The 22,432-nt window shown below is 40.3% G+C and overlaps 1 protein-coding gene across 2 annotated transcripts in view; it reads left to right on the top strand.

Moving 5' to 3' along the window:
* Positions 1-22,432, top strand: part of EPM2A (EPM2A glucan phosphatase, laforin) — a 38,820-nt gene that overhangs the window by 3,159 nt on the left and 13,229 nt on the right. For both annotated transcript variants that reach the window (XM_064446976.1, XM_064446977.1), the window contains exon 2: positions 11,084-11,258. In XM_064446976.1, the coding sequence (XP_064303046.1) occupies positions 11,084-11,258 (175 nt within the window). The remainder of the gene's footprint in view (positions 1-11,083; positions 11,259-22,432) is intronic.

The following is a 22,432-nucleotide window of genomic DNA, read 5'->3' as shown; positions in this document are numbered from 1 at the left end:
GGCTCAAAGCACATGATTTCTGTATGTACTCTGGCCCAAGTGAGGTTTCTTCAGGGACGGTACTTTGCTTACCTGCTGTGAGCTCAGCTGAAAGAACTGTTACCCAGGAGAGTTGTTAACTGTGCTACAGTGTGTGTGGAAAACAGGGTGATCATGTTGAGCATTAGAACCTGGGAATAGGTTTTTACCCATTAGAAAAAATAAATGAATGTACATACCTTCTTTTTTTCTTTTTCTCCCAATTGCGTCCCATGTGTCTTTGTGTAATTTGTTTTTGATGTAGATTCTTCAGATCGGGGTTTATTTATGTCTCTCTTTCAGCTTGGAAAGTAAAAGCATATTGTGCGTACTGTCAAAACTAAATAAATAAATAAGATGAAACTTATGCTTGAATTTATTTTTGTGACTTCATGCTTGAGCACTCATCTATGCCTTTTTTTCCCCCTTTACTCTGGTCTAAATAAATTGTGGGTATTATACAAGATACATGTTCAGTACAAGGACAGAAGAGTTACTAAAGGTATGCCCTAAACTGTATTTTGAGATGGTGGAATACAGTCTATTGACACCTTACCTTTTGAGAAGGGGAAAAAAAATATATAAAATGTATACGCTTATATTCTGAAATGTTGATCCATTTTCACATAACCATTAGTTTGTAGTTGGTGCTTGCTTGAAGATTGACAGATACAGTATTGCCACTTAAAGCTGAAAAGCACAATCAGCCTACATTCTAGTAATTGGAACAAGTGAGCAAGGCCTGATTCCTTCCAAATAAAGCCATCTCTAGTTTTGGGGAGGGAGGAGGAGAGAAGAGGAGATGTCTTGCTTGCACTCACGTGGTGCTGTTGTTCACTGTGGTTTCTCAGAAGCCTAAAACGACCAGTGGAACACAGTTCAATTTAGCAGCAGTTTGGTGACACAGCCTGTGGCTTGCTGTGTTGGCCTTCCAGCGTCTGCAGTTCATGCTCCTGCGAGCTTGTTGGTTATGGATTGAGCCGTCTGTTGGACAACATACACTTCTGATGGTAGTGCAAAAGGACTGGTGTATTTATGGAGTAATAAAGCTTCTCATAATGTTGTAATATAATCAGTGAAAATGTCAGAAGTAAAATTTGCTCATAGCTTTCAAGGGTTGAGCGCTTGTCTGGCTGAAAACATTTGTGATAGTAAGGCACATTAAAATTTCCATTTTAAAGTGGCAATGATCTCACTTCTTGGCCTCATCTGTGGAACAAAATGGGTATAATTTCTTATTTTAATGGGGGAGATTTTGTAAAGGCTGTGTAAGGTAATACCTAGTTGCCATTCAAGTTGGAGAGATTGTAACAGGATAAAAAATATTTGGGGCTAAGCCAGAGCAGAATAAAGCAATGTAAAAATTCTTTGAGAAGTACAGTTAGATGCAACATTATTTTTCTGTAACTGAGATACATATTTTTCTTTCCCAAAGCTGATCTACAGATCCCCTCTTAATGCAGATGTTTTATGTAGTAGTGTTCCCACTGGGTGTCGCCATTTTACCTGTGTATAGCCAGTGACTGCCTAGCGTCTTGCAGCTACTTGCACATTTCATCAGTGTTTAGTGTAATCTGTTCCACTTTTGAAAATAATCAGGGCTTTACTTGCTTCCTCCATCCCAGTCTTGTACAGAAGTAGGTGGTAGGTAGTGACTAGGAAGGAACATACAGCACAATTGGATGTTGATAAGCTTCCTGGACAATTCTAGACGCCTTGACACCTTTCAGATGTGAGGTAAATTTTTGAGTAGAAGTGGATAACTTTGAAATCTGCTATGGAATACCTCCTTAATGAATGGAGAGGATCTTGTTTACAAAGTGTTATAGCTCCTGGTGTTTTTTTTTTTTTCAACCCCCTCAAGACACATACTTAGCAGGGATTATATTATAATTGGTAGCAAGTTTTTCATTACATCCTATCTGTATGCCAGCATTAACCAGCAGACTATCGGAGATCAATAAAGCAATGGAGAGTTGCCCATGAAACTGCGAAATTAGGAGAATAAAAATAAATATGTACGTATGCATTCCTCTGGACTTGGCAGGTATGTGTCATTTCCTACCTGCAGGGATGATAAGGGGCCAGCAATGAATGCTGTGAGAACCTAATTAAATCCTTTGTGGTTATAATGGTAAAATTACAGTAAATGCATTGTTTATGCAAAAACTTTACCATTTTTCCCATCCCCCACTTCACTCCCTGCCCTTGCTTCCAAGCGACAGCAGCATGCAGTAAGGGCCAAGAACTTATTTTTGGTGACAAGAAGCACTGAGAAGTGGTAAGTAAAGTAACTGGGATGATACTTTGGTTAAGATTTTTGCCACAGTTACTATTTTGATGTAGCTTTTTTCCTGCCTACAGTTCAGTAGCCTTTCCTGGTATGGTGGAAAGTAACAGTAATATACGGTGCAATGCCATAGAAAGTATCAAAGCAGTTAGGAAGACTGTTACATTATACATTTTGTTGCTATCAACCATTCTCTGTCATCTGTGTTTCCTTTATTCCTATTTCCACTATTTGGCTGAGAAGAACCTCTATTTCACTTGGGCTGAATTCCCTTTTAGTTGTTTTTCTCTGGCTTAATCTACAGTATTAGACTGGGCATTTGGCTAAAAGCTCTTCGTATGGTAGCAGCTCCCACTGAGAAACACCTGTGCCTAAGCAGACCTAGAGAGAGAAATAAAACACGTTTTTGAAAGTTGCCTTTGAAAATTCTTGTTTTCTCATCTCTGATTGGAAAAAAAAAAAAAAAAGTAAAAAAAGCCTTGCTGATTAACAGCATTAAGTGGTGAGGAGGGCTTTCTTGTGAGCCATTTAGTTCTAATTCTGGCATAATAAATAGACTAAAAGATCTTGAATTCAACCTGTATTTTAATAGGTTGAAAACTGTTTCCTTGGTTCTGTATATCAGCCCTCCCAAATGAGATATGGAAACAATCTGCTGTAAGTCTATGATGTGCAGTGTATGATACAAATGGCCTTTTGGTTTTTTGGTATCTCTTTTGGGCTGGCAGATGCAAGGAAACATTTCTGAAAACTAAACCAGTCATGACGAAGGTGTTAGTGGACTAGGTGTGGCAAATTAAGTTTGTCTTACATTAAGTATTTAAGTAATACTAGAAATTCACCTACAGCAGAGAAAGTAGCATTAAAAAGCTAGGTATATTAAGCGTACAAGTAAAGGTTAGTACACAACACAGAACTAAAATGTGTTATTTGGTGCGACTTTTGAGGGGTATAAAAACAAAGGGTTGCTATTCAGGGGGCTTTACTGAGACTTTAGGAGGGTGGGACTCCAGTCTAAGAGCCTGTGGCAGAGTCACACTGCCAAAATACCTGACCTGGCTCAGTTCCAGGGAGGAGAATTCAACCTCACGTCCCTCTCTGGTTTTTAACAATCGATAGCAATTCAGCCGTGGTGGGATTCAGACAGTCCCTGTTTCAAGACATCAGAGATTGAATTTTGTTCAAACAGCTAGGCAGCAGGGAGACTTTCATGACAGAATCTGGTGTAAAGGGTAAGTAAATTTGAACATTGTAAGTGTAGCGATGGAGGTCCAGTTAGAGTAATGTCTGATAATGACGCCATGCAGTAGCACATGCAGGTAACTCTGAGAATTGGGTCCAAAATAGGACTTGAGGGTTTTCTTCATTGTAATGTTGGTATGAAAGATAAGGAAGCTAGCAAGTACTTAATCTTTTAAACCCTTCACTTCAGAGACTTTTTTTCCTCATATGTTTCCTTTAGTTCCTGTTGTTCTATTGGTATTTTTTTTTTTAAATCTTATGTTCCTCAACCCTTCCTCATGCCTCTGCCCCCCCAAGTGTTTATAGTGCTTATGATGTTATTAAACTCTTCCAGGGGAATTTCTAAGCATGAACTCAGGATGTTCATTTACCTTGTTAAAAGACCCTGTTTAATATTTCAAATGTAGTTACTTATAATATTTAGGCAGACTTAAAATTTTGACTTGACATGTGTAAAGCCTGCTGGTTCATGCAAAATTTATGACAAATATTAAAAAAGTAAGTCTTTGCTTTTACTGACTTGGGAGTAGGTGATCTGAAAATTGCCTGGCTGCTTGCTGTTTGGATTTGTTAGTTGCTGTTGAAGTTAATGTGTGTATCTATGGTCATCTAAGTAGCCCTGTGGTTTTTCAAAGGGAGCGGTGAATTGAGAAACACGCTGACCTTGCTGGGGTTTGGATGTTTGGAAGCAGTAGGTCTTGGCATAGGGCCTGGCTAAGGCAAGGGTGAGATACACAGCATCTCTACAGCCACCGCTGTGCCCTGGAGTTTCTACACACCTTCCCTCACACAGTTTAAAAAAAAAAAAAAAAAAAAAAAAAAGGAAAAACAATTCCAGCAAGGTATGCAACAAGCTGGTAGCCGGGAGAGCTGTGGCTGAGCAGTATACTAAGTGGCTTTGCTGCATAGAGCTCTGCGGAGACAGTGGAAGAGCAATCTTATTTTTTCCATTCATTCGTGGTTTTTTGCTCACCACACTTATTCGTGCTGAGAAGTTTCATTGGCCTAGGTTTTGCTCGTTATCTTTTAGGATCAAGCTGATAATTTCACCAGTGTGGCTCTTCCAGACCATTATGCAATCTGTGTGCAGCTGTCCTCTGTGCTGCTGGTAGACTGTTAGATTATGCTTTTTTCATTTCTGCAGTACAGTTATAATAAATAGCGACTGAAGGTTTTTCTTTGTGTTCTGTTACTGCATGTGGTTAGCTCAAATTTTAGAAGATCCTCTTCTGGTCCCTGCTTATCTTCTAGTCCTTGATCTCTGGACTTCTTTTTTTCCCTTACTATATCTTCATCTGTTTTTCCTCTGTTTCATTCTTGTATCCGTCTTTTGCTAGTGCCATTTATCAGTTATATGGAGATCTTTGGTTTTAATTTTTTGTTTGGTTGTTTGTGCAGCCAGCTTCCTTCCTGTGCCACTTTGATCATCCTTCATAGGCAATAAACCAGGAGCCATGCGTGCACTCGTGCGGATTGTGAAAGGGCCCTCTATGAGGCTTGAGCTGTAAGCGGGGCTGCTGGTTCCTTTCCTCTGCAGCAGTTCCCTACATCAGTGGATTCCACTGCACAACCATCTGCAGTAGAGAGCGCAACAGGTGGGCTGCAAAAGCAATGGGTTTTTATAATTTCATGCCTAGAAACTTATTTTTTAAGCTTCTCTTTCAGGTAAGCATTTTTGCGGTGAAAAGTCACAGATATTATTTAAATAAAATAATTCTGGGAATTATTGAAGGAAAAAGAGCGCTACCCTATCAGCTGAACTGGGACCTGTATCTCCTAATAAGCTCTTCCAAATTCCTTTCATTCTTTAGTTAGGAAAGTCCACATGATCAGTTAACAAGAGGATCAGTACTGTTTAGAAATTTTACTGACTCTTTTCTCATTGTTGAATTTTACATGTTTTCAAAGAATTGTGTATTTGCTTCTCAAATAAATAAACAAATGTTTTATCAATTGAAACAACATGAATAAAAACAAGATGAAGGGAAATACTAATTTAGAGTGGTTTGGGCTGTAAAACACCACATTTCCTGTTGCACTTTTCCCTTTCTCAAAGGGGAGTTTTACTTGTTTTTATTTCTGTGATGGCAAACAGGCATGTGGAATTTGAATTTTTTTTGCTTTAGTACTGGCTCTAGGAACAGAGAAGTTGAAATGCTGTTAAAATTCCCACAAATCTTTGAGGCTGCACAGTGTTTTCTTGACTATAGAAAACCCTAAATTTTCACCCAAATAATTGTTTATTTCATATTAAAAGTACGTGGAAACCTACCCAGTGGTCTGATGTGTGCTGCGAGCAACATGTGAGAAAACAGCATTTGGTTCTGAAACCAGCGCTCTTGTCTTGCAAATGCTGGTGAGGAGGCACAGAGCTGTTGTGCCTCAGCAGGGCATTTAAATGAGAGTTGTGATGAATTCCCGCTCTGGAGACTGGTGGAGTCATAGGGGAGTTCTTCAAAGTATCTTGAAGTCTTTGTACAAGGTTTGGGGAGACTAGTCAGTGTAAGGGGACAGATGTATTTACATAAACAATTTAGGCACCAGAGTCTTCCCTTTGGTGAGAATTTGCCTTGGAGCTCCCCTAGGGATTTTGCAGTATGCCCTCGCGCTCAGCACTGCTATGCTTCAAGCTGTTTCACCTAATAGGGATGCAGAGTCCTCTGGCTGTTCCATCTCTGCATGAGCAGTATGTGCCTCGGACTCGCCAGTGGTGCACACTTTGTTGGTAAAGATCCGATGTGCGTTCGTGATCACGGAAGCATGTTGGATTGCAGCAAATTAAATCCTGGATGTTCTCTGTTTGTGCCATGCCAGGCGGTGATGTAGGGACACCCTGACAGGTGTGGTTGCCCAGGACGGTCAGGGTAGCCTTCCTAGCCTGTAGAAGGGACCTTTCCAAGCTTCAGGTACAGAAACTGAACTTCAGCACTAGTCCTTCAGTTTTGGTAATTTATGTTGTGAAGTGCTTTGTGCATTTGAGAAGTGAGTAATAGAGCTGAGTTTCTGTGGGAATGGGCTGCTGAGTCTGACTTCTTAGGAAGTCACTTAGAAGATCCAAAGGTGCAGTGGCCTTTCAGATTATGCAGATAGCTGGGACCTGTGGGGGAAATAAGTGGAGCAGGAAATTGGTGTGGGTATGAGCAGCCCCAGTCATGAGCAGACACGTCCAGACTCTGCATACATACAATCTCATGGCACTTCTCTCTGCAGTGGCCTCTATCTTTTCTGTCTGGTTCCTGAACAGAAACAAATAAATCAGAAATGACCACAACACGTTTCTGATGCACTGAGAAGGTCCTGCTGCCTTCATTGGGTGCTCTGTTTACTCCCAAACTAACCAACCATGCCCCACAAACAGCCCTGGACCAGAGAGAGAGCAAGGAAGTGGTGGTGCTGTTGGTCACTGCCTGGAGCTAACGCCCTGCCCGAGTCCTGCCCTGGGTGTGGGAAAGTCCCCGTGTTCCAGGGATCCAAATCCAGAAAGGACTGCCTGGCCTGTTGTGGCGACGGAAGGGAGAGTAAGCTTTTCACTCTAGTGTGCCAGATTTTTATCCTGCCCTCTGACTCTGAAAGCTTTTTTGTTCTTGGCACAAACTCTTCCTGTACTTGTGGGAAGTCTTGGACCAGCTCGTCTGAGTCTGACGGAGTCATGTAACTACTGCAAAAGAGATGCAAGGAGCCTGCTCCATCAGCAGAGATAAAGGGGCTAAGATGAGACTAAAGCATGTTTTGCCTGGATGTATGTCATACCATGAGGCTGATGCACCGTGCTTCAGATAGAGGAAAGTCAGGAGGAAAGGTTTAAAAAGATAGGAGTGGAAAAGGAAGAACTGAGGATTATCCAGTTAATGCTTTCTGCTCATCACCCAAGCTGCACCCCTTTTCCTAGCCGTATATGTTCTGCAAATATATAACAGAACATGTAAGTGATGCTAATTGTTTTCTGTTTAAAACACTGTTTATGATCAGTTACCTTGAATGAAAGTTGGTTTCATTGGCTGACTTATTTTTGTATTAAATTACTCTGGAAGATAGAATTTGAGAGAATTAAATCTTTGGCCCTTTTATAGCAGCTCTAAATTATAGATGAGCTCTACTGTACTCCTCCAAACTTGTCATCTGGCTCTACTTCTGAAACTGTTTCCTTGCACTGTTTTATGGCATCCAAAATATTATGGTTTTCCTGTGACAAACTGTGCTAGCAGAAGCATTATGTGAACTGATACAACAATTTTCTCTTTTTTTTTTTTTTTGAAACTTATTTGTTAAATGCAGCTTATGAAGCAAACTACAGTGAGAAGCACTTGTGCATCGTTCGGCTATTGCCTGGGTAGTGAGATGCTGATCATTTGTAATTGCCTTCTTTCATAACTCTCGCAAGGGGAATGGAGAATTCAGTTTCCTGGACAGCTCAGTATGATCATACTGTTCTCTAAATTGGTATTTCTTGGAGGCGGTAGTGCTCTCCCCTTCCTGTCTGAAATTATATCACTGCATTTGTTGAATATGTATTCAACAAATACATGAATATATATACACACATGAATATATATGTGTTGAATGTATATTCATATACACTCTGTTGCACAGATGACATATTTCAGTAAAAGGGTTGTTAATTCATAGATCAGTATATAAGGTAAGGAGTACTAAAGAGCTGTGGAGTTATGAAAAAACGTTACGAATGCAAGCTGTTATTGTTTACCGAAGTATAACAGCCAAAATGGAAATGTACCTTCCGAGATTCCTGTTTGACTGTAGGCCACAGCAGGAAGGTGAGGTTGAGTGGTACAGAAAAATCAACAGCAATAAATAACAATTAGAGAAGGAAGCTTTTCAGAATGAGATTTGTCAAAACCTGTTTGAGGGAACAGTTGAAACAAACATCTCGTGGCAATGTACTCTTGGCCCCGCTTTCATGTGTGATTGTAGGCTAGGTAAGGGAATGAATGATGGTGAAGGTGAAAAGGTTACAAAGCAAGGAGGTTACTGCCATTTAAGAAGGCAGATGATAGAGAAGGAAGGAAAATAAGAGCCAAGAGTTAAAACTGGAGGAGAAATGAGGATGGACAGTAAAACTGGCAAGTGACAGAAGCACGTGCGTGTCAAGCAGCAGCAGTTGGATATGGGAAAGTAGGAAGCATGTAGTCATGCAACTGAGATCATTGAAGACAAAGAGTGAGGCTTTGTTGTCTTGTAGGACTGACTAGCACCTTGAGGAAAGAAGAAATTAAGCAGGAGGGAGAGATCATACATTGTGATTGCAAAAATTTGTGCAGAAACCTGGGTGGGAGAGGAAAAACAGCTGTGGGTAATGGAAGGGGGCAATCTGTGAGGGAGCCCGAGTGGGTACAAGGGTGCCCCCGTACAAAGGAGTATAGTGCTGGGAGTAACAAAGGAGCCAGAGATCCTGAGAACATGGTTCGAAACTGCCAGGATGTGATGAGGACTGGCAGCTCCTGGGGGCTGGGGGCTGCGGGGATACCCCCAGGGCTGGCAAGCAGCTGGGGGGCACCGGGGCAGTCCCAGGCCCGGGCATGGGGCACCTCCCCGGGGATGGGGCTGAGGCTGGGATGGGAGATCTGCCCATGAGTGGGTGGGGGTCAGAATCAGACACAGCCTTGCAATGGCTGGGCAGGCCAAGGTGCATTGCTACAGACAGTTGTCAGAGAGTAAAATGGGGAAGGCAAGATGTGTTATTTGTGGTTGTAAAGATTTTGCTCAACAAATGAAGTCAATTATAAACATCCATAGGTTTCGTTACACTATTGTATTTGTCAATGTATTCTGCTGACTTCAAATACTGTTTAAAAGTGGTAAGACTGTGTAAACAACTAGAAATGTAAGATAAAAATGTGGTGGTAAGATTTGTAGCTTCAGGAGCTATATACTGATCTTGCTCACCTTATTTATCAAAAGCTATGTCATACCACTGCATATGATGCATAATGGTTCAGTGATACAGCATGAGAAAATAGTTTTCTGCCTAGTATTCTCTTTTTCTTTTTAGTAAATAATATTTCACAGTTATGATAAAATGTGCTGCATGTCATCTGGAAATACGGAGATTGTTTGAGCTTTAGTATTAAATGTTACTCTTATTCTCTAGTCATTGCATTAATACATCTCCCAAAATGCTCTTGTTCTAGCAAATTTCCCTAAATGTGGTGTTTGGAAGCTGGTCATGCATTTACATGCAGTGTGAAATTGAAGATGTTTCTTCGGGCATAATTTTACTCAGAAATGTTCCAACATTGTTAATAATGTACAAGTGTAACAGACTTGCATTAAAAGCAAGCTATAGACTAGGTCACTTCTAATCTGCACAATAATTCCTACATGGCAATTAGTATTACACTAAGTATGTAAAAACGGTGGGGAGGGGATATACATGTACTGAATTTTTGGAGGCTAGATAACCTTTGATTGATGACACGGCCCAGTTCAATTTAAGTTGCTTACTCTGGCATGGTGTTATAAATTGGTTTTCTGTACTAAGGCTCACGCTATTGCTGTAAGAGAAGAAGAAGGGGTAATGGATAACAGGTACTGGAAAACCGTAAGGAAAATTTCTTACTTTATACAAGGCCATTTTAGGTAATTGTGATCACTCGGCATCGCAGATGTGACTGTCTCTCTCAGGGTCACTTTGGGCAACTTTTACTGTGTATGGACAGACTCTGCAAGTGGGACATGCATCTGAAGAGTACAAAGCGATTGCTTATTAGTTAGCAAACATAAAAGACAGGTAGGATTTAATGAGCTCCTAGGCTAGGCATCAGTGTGTGTCCTGTCTCAAGGCAGGACACCTGAAGAGTCTTTGCTGGCCAGGCAGCTGTGAATGAGGTGGAGGAGGACCACCCGTCACTTCTCCCTGCAACAGGTCTTCATTGCTGCACTGTCTGCTGCCTGCTTACTTTTCTTCTTTGGGATTTGATGCCTTTCCACATTGGTGTTTTTCCTCTTGAATTCTTAAGCCAGTAACAATTCCAGTGTCACCGGTCCTACCTTTGTTTGCGGTTTTACCTTTCTGATCTTGCACGGCTGTACTCTGTGCTTTCTCCGAGGTCGTTCTCACAGCTTGGCAATTTCCTTAGAAGTAAGCCTGAGGCACGGTAACGCTGCTGTGCCGTGGCAGAGCTAGACCTCAGGCTGCAGCAAGCTGACCCCTCCAGAGGGAGGTCACACAGCAGAAATGTTAAACGCTGAGGTCACCTGTTATTAGACATCAGATGAGGAGCTTAAATGAAATTAATTTTTCTTGAAATTGTAAGTGCCACGGTTGATGATTTGGAAGTCTTATATAGCTTTCATGCTTCTTAAATAATTTGCAAAAACTTTTTTTAATGCTGAACACTTGCTTTGTGGCAGTGCTTCTGTTACAACTATTTGAGATTTTAATATGGTATGGGAAATGAAGTCTGAACAGGCAGCAACCACCACTCCTTGCCTTAAATACTCAGTTCAGATCTACAAATCTTTCAGAAGGTTTTCTGGATACACAGCCCTCAATTGTCCTTTCTTCTGTTCTAGGTAATGGGCCCCATCATGATCGAAGTTGTGTTTACAATCAGAGCAACATAGTAGATGGCGTTTACTGCCTCCCGATAGCACACTGGATTGAAGTCTCTGGACATACGGATGAGATGAAGCACACAACTGACTTCTATTTTAATATTGCGGGACATCAAGCTATCCATTACTCCAGGTAAAAGAAAAGTGCAGGGCTTGGCTGGTGTCAAGCATTCAAACAGAAAATCTGTACCAACAGGATGTCAGCAAACTTTGAATTTGAAGTGGTGAATGGCAGTATGTGTGTAACCATAAAGCTTAATAAAGTTTCAACACCTCTTGGCAATTAAATGCCACTTAGTAATAAAAAGGAGAGATTCTGAATTTAAGGATACCTGCAACCTGTACAGGTACGTTAAGCTGCATCACATCTGAAAATGACTGTTGGTAACTATGGATAAATTTATGAGGAACTGTCATTTTCAAGTGCTTGTCCACATACACGTGTAAATATGCATGTATGTAATGTGTTTAGTTCGGGATATTTTGCTGCAGAACATCATCTGGGGAAATAAAAAGAATATATTCCATCACCAGAACTCTAGGGGATCACGTTATCACTCGTGTGGCAGCAACTGCAATTTGTGACAACTCTTACAGATGACCTCTGCTTCTGTGGATCAAGCCCTTCAAAAAAAAAAATAAAAGCTAAAACTTAGGGAAGTCCTAAAATGTTTGTACTTCCCTAGAGTTCTCTTGAGTCCAGCCAATTCCCATGGACTATTGAGTCTAGAAGACCCCTGTGATCTTGGGTTCTTGTAACAGTATAGCTCATCTTTGAAGTACCAGGTTCAAGAAGTGCTGCTAGAACTGCTGCTGCTGTTTGAGGGAAAGGAGCCTGAGAAGGTGCAGAGACCTCCAGACCTTGCAGTGAAAGAGAGTCTGAAGTGCCTCTTTGCTGCCTCACCAGTGAAGCATCCTGGCCTGAATTAGGGACCAGTAAGGCTTAAAGAGAAGATGGCACCCACCCTTTAGGGCTGCAGATAAAGCACAGGTTGTATTTAGAGCAGCAGCCTTAGCACTGGTGGTTAACAAAGTGGCAGTGAGGAATTTGGGACCATTTGTAACTTTTTCTTCCTCTCCAGTTGTGGATATGACAGCAAGTTTGTTGGTTGATAATGATGGCTTGAATGCTGGCAGCCCTGATATGCCACATGTAGCTGGTGTTGGTTACAGAATAGGTAATGATCCCAGAGGGAGATGTATTTTTTAAGAAATCAAATTGCCTTGTGCTTTCGTTAGGCCTTAGCATTGTTTTGTGTGAAGTTCTCCGTTTCAGCCACTCCAACCTCCTGGTCTTGTCTCCTCTTTCTAAGTTTTTGCCTCCACTCTCACACAGTGTAGGAAGCAGAATTGTCTTTTTCTCATCAAAGTTGCAGTGTGTGAGGGGAAGATTTCCTTCTTTTGGTATCTTTTGGAATAGTACGGATTCATAAGCAATGTTAGGCATATGTAGGTATTCATGTGGCTTGGTACGTTTTCCCTGAGACCCCCTCAAGCTATATAACACGCCTGACAGACCATGCTGTTATCTGTATCTTAAGCATCTGTTTCCAACACCCTATCAGAGAAAAAAATCATGTTTATTCCAAAGCACAGACTTGTCAATCCCAAATAATCTTTGCTTCGTAGAGGAAATTTGTGAGAAAGAACAGCTATCAAAAAGCAAATATCTAAGCACCAAAGGCTAACTTATCTTCCTTTCCAGAGGCAGCAGTTATCCATTTAATACTGCCTTATCTGCATGACTATATGTTTCCAAGATGAGGTAAAGAGCTGCAGATTCAATTAAAGAATATTTGGAGAAAATTTTCTGAGTTGTGTAGTCTTTTCCAGGTGAGGATCTCCTCTCACACACACATGCCTTCGTTGCAAGGCAACCTTATATGTACATCCACAGTAAGTAATTCTTATCTCATTTCTTTAAGCTATATTAAGTGAGCATACCCCATAACAGTCCTGTCGCATAATTGTTTTGAATACTTTGAAGATATGCAGGCTTAAATGACTTTTTAATTATTAGCAGCTGGGGGCAGATTCACCATTCTGCTGATTATAACAAAGCAGCCCAAAAATACTGGCTAATTAAGATTTTTTTTTTTTTTTTTTTGGCAGAGCAGCTGAAGTGAGCTGATGAAAATGCCTTATTTTTTGTAATGGATTTATTGATTCAGAAGAGTACTATGGAGATTAATATCATCAAAAAGAAAAAAAAACTCACAAAAAAACCCCACCCCAAAACAGAGCAAAGAGTCAATCCCTCTACCTGTACGGTTAAAAGCTCAGTGTATGATTGGATTGTAGTTATCTGGCTAAGTTTACTTTTTCCATGCTGTAATGGGGGCAGCGGTACTGCAGGGAGCTTTACGAGCGCAAATTCTGCACCCTGCCACCAGCTGTAGGATCTTTACAGAACAGTGGTGGCTGGAAAGAAATGATCTGTCAGTGAAAACTTTTGACGTGAGCCCCTTCTCTATGTTCCTCCACTTAACAGGATTGCCATGTGCAAATTAGCTGGAGAAGAAAGTTTCTCTCTGTCAAAATGGCCTCCTACATGAGCCCTCAGACTGATTTTACTTGTCTCTCTAATCACAATTAGACACAGTTGCTCTGAGCTTTGCTACCACCTTCCTTCTTCATAAAACGTGCATAAACTTTAAATAGGCTGCAGCAGGGTGAGGCAGCCTGCTTACTGCTGTTGCCCAAAATCATTCCGAATCATGCTGAGGCTGATGGCAACACTCTGAGGTATCAGATTCTTCTTACTCAGTATAAATGTATTTGCTCATAAATCAGTGAATTTATGTTTAAACTTAGAGAACTCACTTTGTGTTGGTCATTCAAGTTGGTGAGTGTATGATGTGGTTTGAAGCATCGCAGGATTTGAATTAATTTTTTTAAAGTGTGATATGGAGTTTGCCCACACCTACAGAGTCATGACTGATACCTCCGTGGTGTTACTGTTCGCTTGTGTTGGTGATAATGACACATATCACCAAAATCTAATTCAGGAAGATGTAACAGTCCCTTTATCTTTCATGTTAGATATTACTGCAATAATATGCCTTCAAATTGCAGGAGAGTTCACTTAGGACAAAGTAATTTTCCAAAGCAAATTAGAGATATTGTAATCTTTTCTGGGAGAAGATGACTTCAGAAAATTTGTAGATCTGCAGCATGTTAGCTCTGTTTCAGTTCCATCTGTGAAAGGTGGAACTTCCTAATTCATAGGTGTTATATACCTTATTATTTATATAAAAAGCTCTGCAATTCTCAGAAGAAAGGCGTTGCATAAGAGCAAGAGAGGAAGTGACACCTGAAACTGCAAAATCCTTAAATAATGTGTTGGAGACATGGATGCTTGATGGGAGAATTAGGTGCTGTGGGAATAAATATCACCAAGAGGAAAAACTATCTAGTTAGTTTTCTATTTTCAGACTAATTTTAGGTTCCCAAATCCACCCCTGATAAGCAGTGACTTCCCATAGTTTTTGCCTACTCATTTGAATATGATGTGTGACCACCGCCTCTTCATTTTAGGACATATATTTTGATGCCATCTATGGTGTCTAATTTTTAATAATATATGTTTCAAATTTACTGTCTTCGTAACTGTAAATTTAGTCATTGTGTGTGCTTTTTGTGGGTCATATCTCTTAAATCTGATGAAGAAACATTTTTTACATGCTTTGCAAAGAGAATGCAGCTGAACTAGCTTCTGTAACTGAATTTCTCAGACAATGATAGCTAATCTCTTAACTGAAGTATTGTTACGGCTGCTAAACCTTTTAGAGGAAAATACACAATCAGCTCTAAATATGAAAGAATCTAATGGAGGAGTCACTACGCGAGAGTAGCCGTGGGTCTTGACAACAACTCTTTGAGGGTTTTTTTCACTTAAATACTAAGGCCATTAAATATTACTATTTCATGTTTATGGAGCGAGTGGGATGTTCCTGTAGCTGGATATAATCCAAGAAATTGTAAACATGACTAATGTGTTGCTGTCATCAGTGTTTAGGCCGCTAAATTTTTCTGTAAGACAAAGCAAAAGACAAAATAAACACTTGCGCTTGGCAATAGTATTTTTGTTTGTTTGTTTCTTGATGGTTGTATTTTAAACTTAATTTATGACATAGTGTTTCCAGATGCTTTGTAGCTTATTGGTAAGATGGTTTCATTTGGCACTGCCATAGTAATGTAGGTTGTAAGTGTTAAGTGAGCATCATCAAGTGACTCTCATAAAGTGTGCGCTCCTGATTTGTACTAAAATGTTAAGGTAGATAGGTGAGTGGGTGAGGAATGATCCAGGGAAAAATCCAGATGCTTCTTTCTTAACTTCTTGAGGCACTAAAGCAATATTCTCTGGATGTACATACAGTGTGGGGAATGAGAGGCTGGAGAGCAGCTCTATAGAGAGGGACCTGGGGGTTCTGGCTGATGGCGAGTTGAACATGAGCCAACAGTGTGCCCTGGCAGCCAGGAGGGCCAACCGTGCCCTGGGGTGCATCAGGCACTGCATTGCAGCTGGGCAAGGGAGGTGATTGCCCTGCTCTACTCTGTGCTGGTGTGGCCTCACCTCGAGGGCTGTGTGCAGTTCTGGGCGCTGCAGTACACTAGGAATATAAAGCTACTAGAGAGTGTCCAGATGAGGGCCATGAAGTTGGTGACGGGTTTAGAACAGAAACCATATGAGGAGCATCTGTCACTTGGTTTGTTCAGCCTGGAAAAGAGGAGTCTGAGGGGAGACCTCATCATGGTCTACAGCATCCTCACAAGGGGAGGAGGAGGGGCAGGTGCTGATCTCTTCTCCCTGGTGACCAATGACAGGACCCAAGGGAATGGCAGGAAGATGTGCCAGGGGAGGTTTAGCTTGGGTATTAGGGAAAGGTTCTTCACCCAGAGGGTGGTGGAGCACTGGAACAGGCTCCCCAGGGAGGCAGTCACGGCACCAAGCCTGATGCTATTCAAGAAGCACTTGGCCAACACCCTCAGAGACATGGTGTGAATTTTGGGGTTGTGTGTGCAGGGACAGGAGTTGGACTTGATTATCCTTGCAGGGCCCTTCCAACTCAGGACATTCTATGATTCTATGATTCTGCCAATGAGCACTGAGTTTCCTTTTGTCTGTAGTAATTCTCATGTGAAGAAAATTTGCATTTGCTTGATTGACATGCATCTTTAATTGGGGTGGAAGACAAGAACTTGGTTGGGTATATTTTTGCCTGAGAATCACTGGAGAAGGGAAATAATGTAGGTTCTGTTAACTTATTTTGGTCATACAAGGTGCAGTTATTGCTATTTGAATGTTGGAACCCTGCTGGGATTGATGAACTTAAAAGATACACTTAAAGGCATCTGTGGTAGGACTCAGCTTGAGCTTAAGACCACTAAATTCGTATATCTCTATACAGCAATTTAACTCACTGGTGACTAGATGTCTACTTTAGAGTGAAAGGAAGAATTGAATCAGTCTCCAAACTCCATTGATGATGCTGATGAGATCTCTACTGATTTATAATGAGGCTTTAAACACCCTTTCTTGTTACTCGAATGTTGATGTCTAGTGTCATTTGAGATGCTCTGAAGTTTACTGTCTGGCCTCCAGCTGCTGCACTACAGGAGCATGGTTTCCTGTAGCTCTTTGGCCGTACCAGATGTTCCAGATGCTATAGGACGTCTCAGATGTCAGTGGGAAGCTGTCCTTAGGCAGTGCATTGAGCATTGCTGTGCCTGAAGACACCCGTTTGTAGATAACCAGGGCCATTCATCTTAATCTTGTATCCTGTCCCTAGCCTATATTAGTGAATAATGTCCATCTCTATTCCATATGAAGTCAGAATTACCATTGAATTATGCAACTGGAAAAAATACAAGAGGGCGCACTTTTATTTTTACTCTTCAACTTCTCTTCTGAATTACTAGTTTTAATTCATTTACAAAATAAAATATCCTTCTGTTTTAAGTGCAATTAAGTGAATTATTAAAAAAACTTTAGAGGGAGCTGCCCCCCCCCCCCCCCCCCCCCCGAATGCAGTGAACTATACTACTGTAGTAGAAAGCTGAACTGATACTTTATGATTACGTTATGAATTAAGAGCAGAGGTGATGATGTCTGTGGAGATTACCGTAATTAACATTAAAAGCTGAGAGCTAGCTGTCCCCTGTGCCTAAAGCCTATTTGTGGTAACAATAATAGAGAAAAGAATAAGAAATAATGAGCTCTGGAACAAAAGTCTTCAATTGTATTCTAGTAAAATAATCCTGATTGAAAATCGTTAACATGAATAGGAATTTGGCCTTTGATTTCAGCATTTGGGGCTCTAACTGTAAAGTTATCTGGCTCTTTTGTACATTAAATAATGAGAATATTCTAAGGCACGTTTTGTGATATGTTTATCCCATAAACTAGGACATTTGACCACTCATTTGAATTTTGTTTTATTATACTGGGCTATAGTCTTAAATTACTTTAAATTAGAGCTATTGTTTACTTACCAATGGGAATCATATTTTACAGAATGTTTTAAATACGACTTCTATTTTTGTGTCCCTTGTATATCTTCATTTTTTTCTATATTGCACTCAACTGGAGCTGTGAAATACTTTTGCTAGTCTCTGCTGTGAAGAAAATGGGTTTCAAACCAGTGGAAGAAGTGACTTTTACGCACTTTTTTATTTAAGTTCTTGAAAATTAAGAGTGTGAGGGAACAGGAGCATGAGTGGGAAGACAAACATATTACAAGGCCAGATTTTAATCCATTTTTAAAGTCCTTATTTGTTTACATTTATTAATTCGGATGTATCCCTGTATTGGGTAACAAATACATTTTTCTTCCACATTTGTTGCCCCTCCAAACAAAAAGTTTCTCCTTCCAGGGACTCCCCGCGCTGCACCTTCCCTAACAATGGCTAAAAACTTGAAAACTGATTCTGCTTTTCCAAGTTTTATGATTTTGCATGGGCAGGATGGCATGTGGCTGGGACAACCCAAGTCATGCTGTCGGACAGTTAGCTGCAAATCTCAGTCCCATGAATTGTGCGCAGGAATGCAGTTAGGATGTGGCAGCGGTGCAGTCGCAAACTGGTACCGTTGTAGTACTGTGGATGAACTGGATCGATGGAAGTCACTTTTCTGTCAGTTTGTTTTTCTATTAGCAAATAGCTGTTGTCAGCACAGCTCTGGTTCCCTCGCTGTGACCTGCCACCTGACCACTAGAAAGAAGCTTGAAATGGGCACTCCTGCATCTCAGCTACTCATTTCTAATCATGTATCTTCTATGTGCCATAGTAACAAGTGTAATCTGGCACTGGAATGGGTGATGTAAATCTTGCCAGAAGAAAAACATGACAGAGCTTTTAGATTAAAGATTTTTGCATGGCTGTCATCAGTGTTTGAATTCTCAGTATTACTTCTGTTACGGTGTCTGGTCTGTTAAATCTGATGAATGGTGACTAGCCAGCATGCTGCCAGGTTTGTTGTGTACTGCAGTGGCTGAGGGACGCAAAATATTGTCTAGGCATTGGGATGACACTGTTAAAGTCATGGCTGATGAATGGTAAATTATCTCTGTAAATATGATAGAGTCATGTAAATATAAAAAATTATTTTGTCAGCAAATGGGACTGAAAACCAGCAAACTTGTGAACTATTAATATTTTTGTCAGCAGTTTTTCAAATGGTAGGCATCATTAATATTCACCAGCTTTTCTGAGTGTTTTCTCCTCTTTCTATAAAGCCACAATGTATGCTGTCAGCATTATTGATAAATGAATAATTTTGAACAGTTCATATATGCAGTCTAAACAGTATAACATTTTATAAGTGATTTAATGGGGAATTTTATATTGCCTTAGTTTATAGAGCAATTAGAATAATTCTTGAAAGCAAATAAGGGCAAATCACACTGATACATGGATTTCACTTTTGCTGAAAGCCAATGTATTCCTAATGGGTAGATAAAGGAAATCTTTTGGATGTTACACACCTGAAAAAAAGTGTTCTTTTTCCCCTAACCACAGTTTGAATCATACTCAGAAGTAATGTCAGAGCCCTTCAAACTGCCATGTGGCTTAGCCAAGGAAGAACCAGTTGGCTTCCCTAAACTTTGATGGCTAGGGAGATGGTATGGATCTGCATTATCTTCCTATGGTAGTATTGCTAAAAACCTGAAAGAGTAATGCTCCCTAGGCAAAAGAGAGCTTTTGCAGCAACAAAGCTCTTAGTGTACTTTCATCTCAGAAGTTAATATCATTTCATCTGTCGCTGGGCTGGGCTTTATGAGCTCCATGCAGTGCCACTGCTGGACTGTCAGCATGTGTGTGCCAGCAGGAGGAGGAATGGGACCACAGCAAGAGCCCTGGTGCCTGTAACGCCGCATCGGCACAAAGCTCTGCAGGGCAGCAATTATTAGATATGTTGTTCCTCTGGAAACCAAATAATTTATGTATGTATAAATTTGAGCATGGCTCAATGTGCTTCTAGTCAGCTAGATGAATTTAGCAAATCTTAAATTTTTTAAAAAATAATTTTTAAAACCTGGTAGGAAGTCCATAGCTGAGTTAGACCGAGTGTTGTGAGATGGCAGAGGGAGAGAAAGCTGCAAAGGTCGGCTGCTGCTTTGTGGAAGCAACTGGCTTTTATTCACATACGGGAAACTTGTGGCTTGCAAGGTGCTTTAGAAGAAAAACTGAAATAAGGGTTCAATTCAAAAGAGCTAGTAATTTAGCCAAGTAATTTGTAAACAGGGAGTAGGCAACAGGACACAACAAGCTAAAGGGGAGCTCAACATGCTGTCTGGATATTCTTGTGAGTTTTATCTGGACTTTTTTCTGAACTTTGCTTTAGCATTCTGCTGTTCATATCTGGTATTTGGAATGAGCATTTGACTGAGAATTACTTATTTAGAGGGTTGACTGTTCAGGAATGAGCATTTCATTGATAAAATGGCAGCAAGCACAGACTGGCTGTTGATGGCAAGATGAATGCTTTTCATCAGCTGGCTAGTAATGGGTAATATTTGCTTATAACCACTGTTGCTCTTTACAATGGATCTTTTCATAGGTGTGTCACTGCACAAAAAGATTTCCTTCTTAAGAAATACTTACAGTTCTGTGTCATTCTGGGAGTAAAAACAGAGGAAGACTAGGAACCCTCCATGAAAAAACCTTGAGGAATAAACATACTTATTTCTTCTGTCTTTCTCTGTGGGATATAACAGACAAATATGTCTGTTCATGGTAAATACGAACTTTATGTGGGGTATCACTGTTAGAGGGCAAAAACTGCTGTTGCTTCTAATTTCTCTTTCTGTTTTACTGTGCCTCCCTGTCCCTGGTCTATATTTCTTCTGGAGGTCTTCAGCCCTTTTTCCGGAATCTCTACTCTTTAACATTCAGGCTGTCAGTGAGAGAGTAAAGTTCTGTCTCCATTGGAAAGCAATTTGCTGGCGTTGCCGACTGTGAATGAAATTGACTGAGGTTGTGAAATCCTGGGCAATTTAGCTCACAGCTAGGATGACGGGGAAGGGGCAGCATCGCTCTTTCACCGAAGATGATGTTCCAGTTGTCTTGCAGATATTTATTTCCTGTTAGATTTTACATGCATTTATTAGGTGCCCTGTAATCACTGGCATTTCTTAATATAGTTTATCTAAAGATAGCAAAAGCTCCTTTTTCAAAAGCAGAGATTGTGTACTCAACCTTATTGCTATTTAATGTAGCAGGAGGGAGTGAATTCAGATATTTGGTTGTTACCGGAAGAACTTTGCGAAGAAAACTCCAAAACTTCCAACTGGTGAAACTGTTGGACCAGGGACCTGTGTTTGTAGCGTAGGCCCACTCTGCCTACTCTTCTCGTGGCACAACTCGTAGGGCACGTTAGCCCAGCCATCCTGCGGCTGACTTACAAAAAGAAAAAAAAAAAAAAAGCCTCAAAATGAAAAAGTTTTCAGTCCCCAAATGTGAAAGGTGACACCGTCCGACAGTTTATTACCACAGTCTGGTTTGGTGTTTGCTTGCTTAGTGTATACTGTATTTCTGAAACGTAACCTGTAAGTCAGAAAGTCTGACATAAACACTGCATAGTTGTTTCAACTGAAATGACATGGGGAAAGTGTAAAAGATACTTCATTTAAAACTGTAGTAAGCTGAAGCTGTTACAAGTTCTACCTCTGTCTTCACTAATTTTTGTAAATGGTGAGAGATATAAATGCAAGTTTACATGCTTAAGTACTCCAGATATTTACAAGATAATTTTGAAAAAGTTCCTGCATATATAAATATGGATAATCCTATTTAAAGGATAAAAAATTATTTATTAGGAAGGAAATGTCAATGTAGTTCTAGTTTCTTTGAAGTCTGTCTCAGAAACATCAGTATTTTATTTCCCAAGAGGAAACAGAGATTATCGAATTGCTGCTATATTTTCCCATATACAATTTTCTCTCTGCAAGAAAAAACTAAAAACAAAGAAATGAACTGTGTTTGTCTTCCCACGGAACACATTAAGAGGCTGAACTGAAAATTTCTTATTCCCTCCTTTAATGCTTGTGCTTTGGGAAATTTAATTTCAGGGAGTCAGATACATAATCTCTCCTATTGTTCAGAGGTTTAATGTATGACCTCTTGTGAACTATGATAAAAATTGAGCCAAATGCCATAGACATTCCCAAGTTATAAGAAATATGGATTTCCTCTTTATTGGCTCAGTAGACACCAGGGTTTGTAAGTTTAAATGAAATGTCTTTTTTCTTTGATGTGAAAAACCTAATAATAGAAAATATGATTTCAAGCATGCAAGAAGAGGAAAAGGGGGAAATATAAATTTAAGTTTTAATACAGACACAAGAAAATGTAGAATATAAAGAAGATCAATAATGAAGTAGAATCTTTATCTTCCTCCCTTCCTCCCTCCCACCCTGCCTTTCTATAATTTCAAGTACTTGAGTGAAGAGCAGCAGGAATAGGATGGTAACGTTCATGCAGAAAGTCCATTCATCAGCTGTGGGCCAGCAGCAAGGCTCTCCGTGGCTTTGTCTTTCAGTTCAGGGGCTGGATGCTCCGTGCTAGTATATATGTGTGGATGTTGGTGGGCTTCTAGAGCCCTTTTATTTTATTTTATTTTATTTTATTTTTTTCTTTTAGTTTCTCTAGCTTCTCCAGACTGCCTTTTCAAAACTCTTCAGAACAGTTATATCCAGTGCCTTCACTCTCCCAAGGTGAAGGTCTGACGAGGAGGATGTACAACTTCCCTAATAAAATAATTTCTTTAGTGTTCCTTCTTTCTGCAGTCAGGCTGCCCGCTTGAAG

The sequence above is a fragment of the Phalacrocorax carbo genome, chromosome 3, assembly GCF_963921805.1.
Source record: "Phalacrocorax carbo chromosome 3, bPhaCar2.1, whole genome shotgun sequence".
In the NCBI taxonomy this organism is placed as follows: Eukaryota; Metazoa; Chordata; class Aves; order Suliformes; family Phalacrocoracidae; genus Phalacrocorax; species Phalacrocorax carbo.
This window is presented reverse-complemented; position numbering and strand designations above follow the sequence as displayed.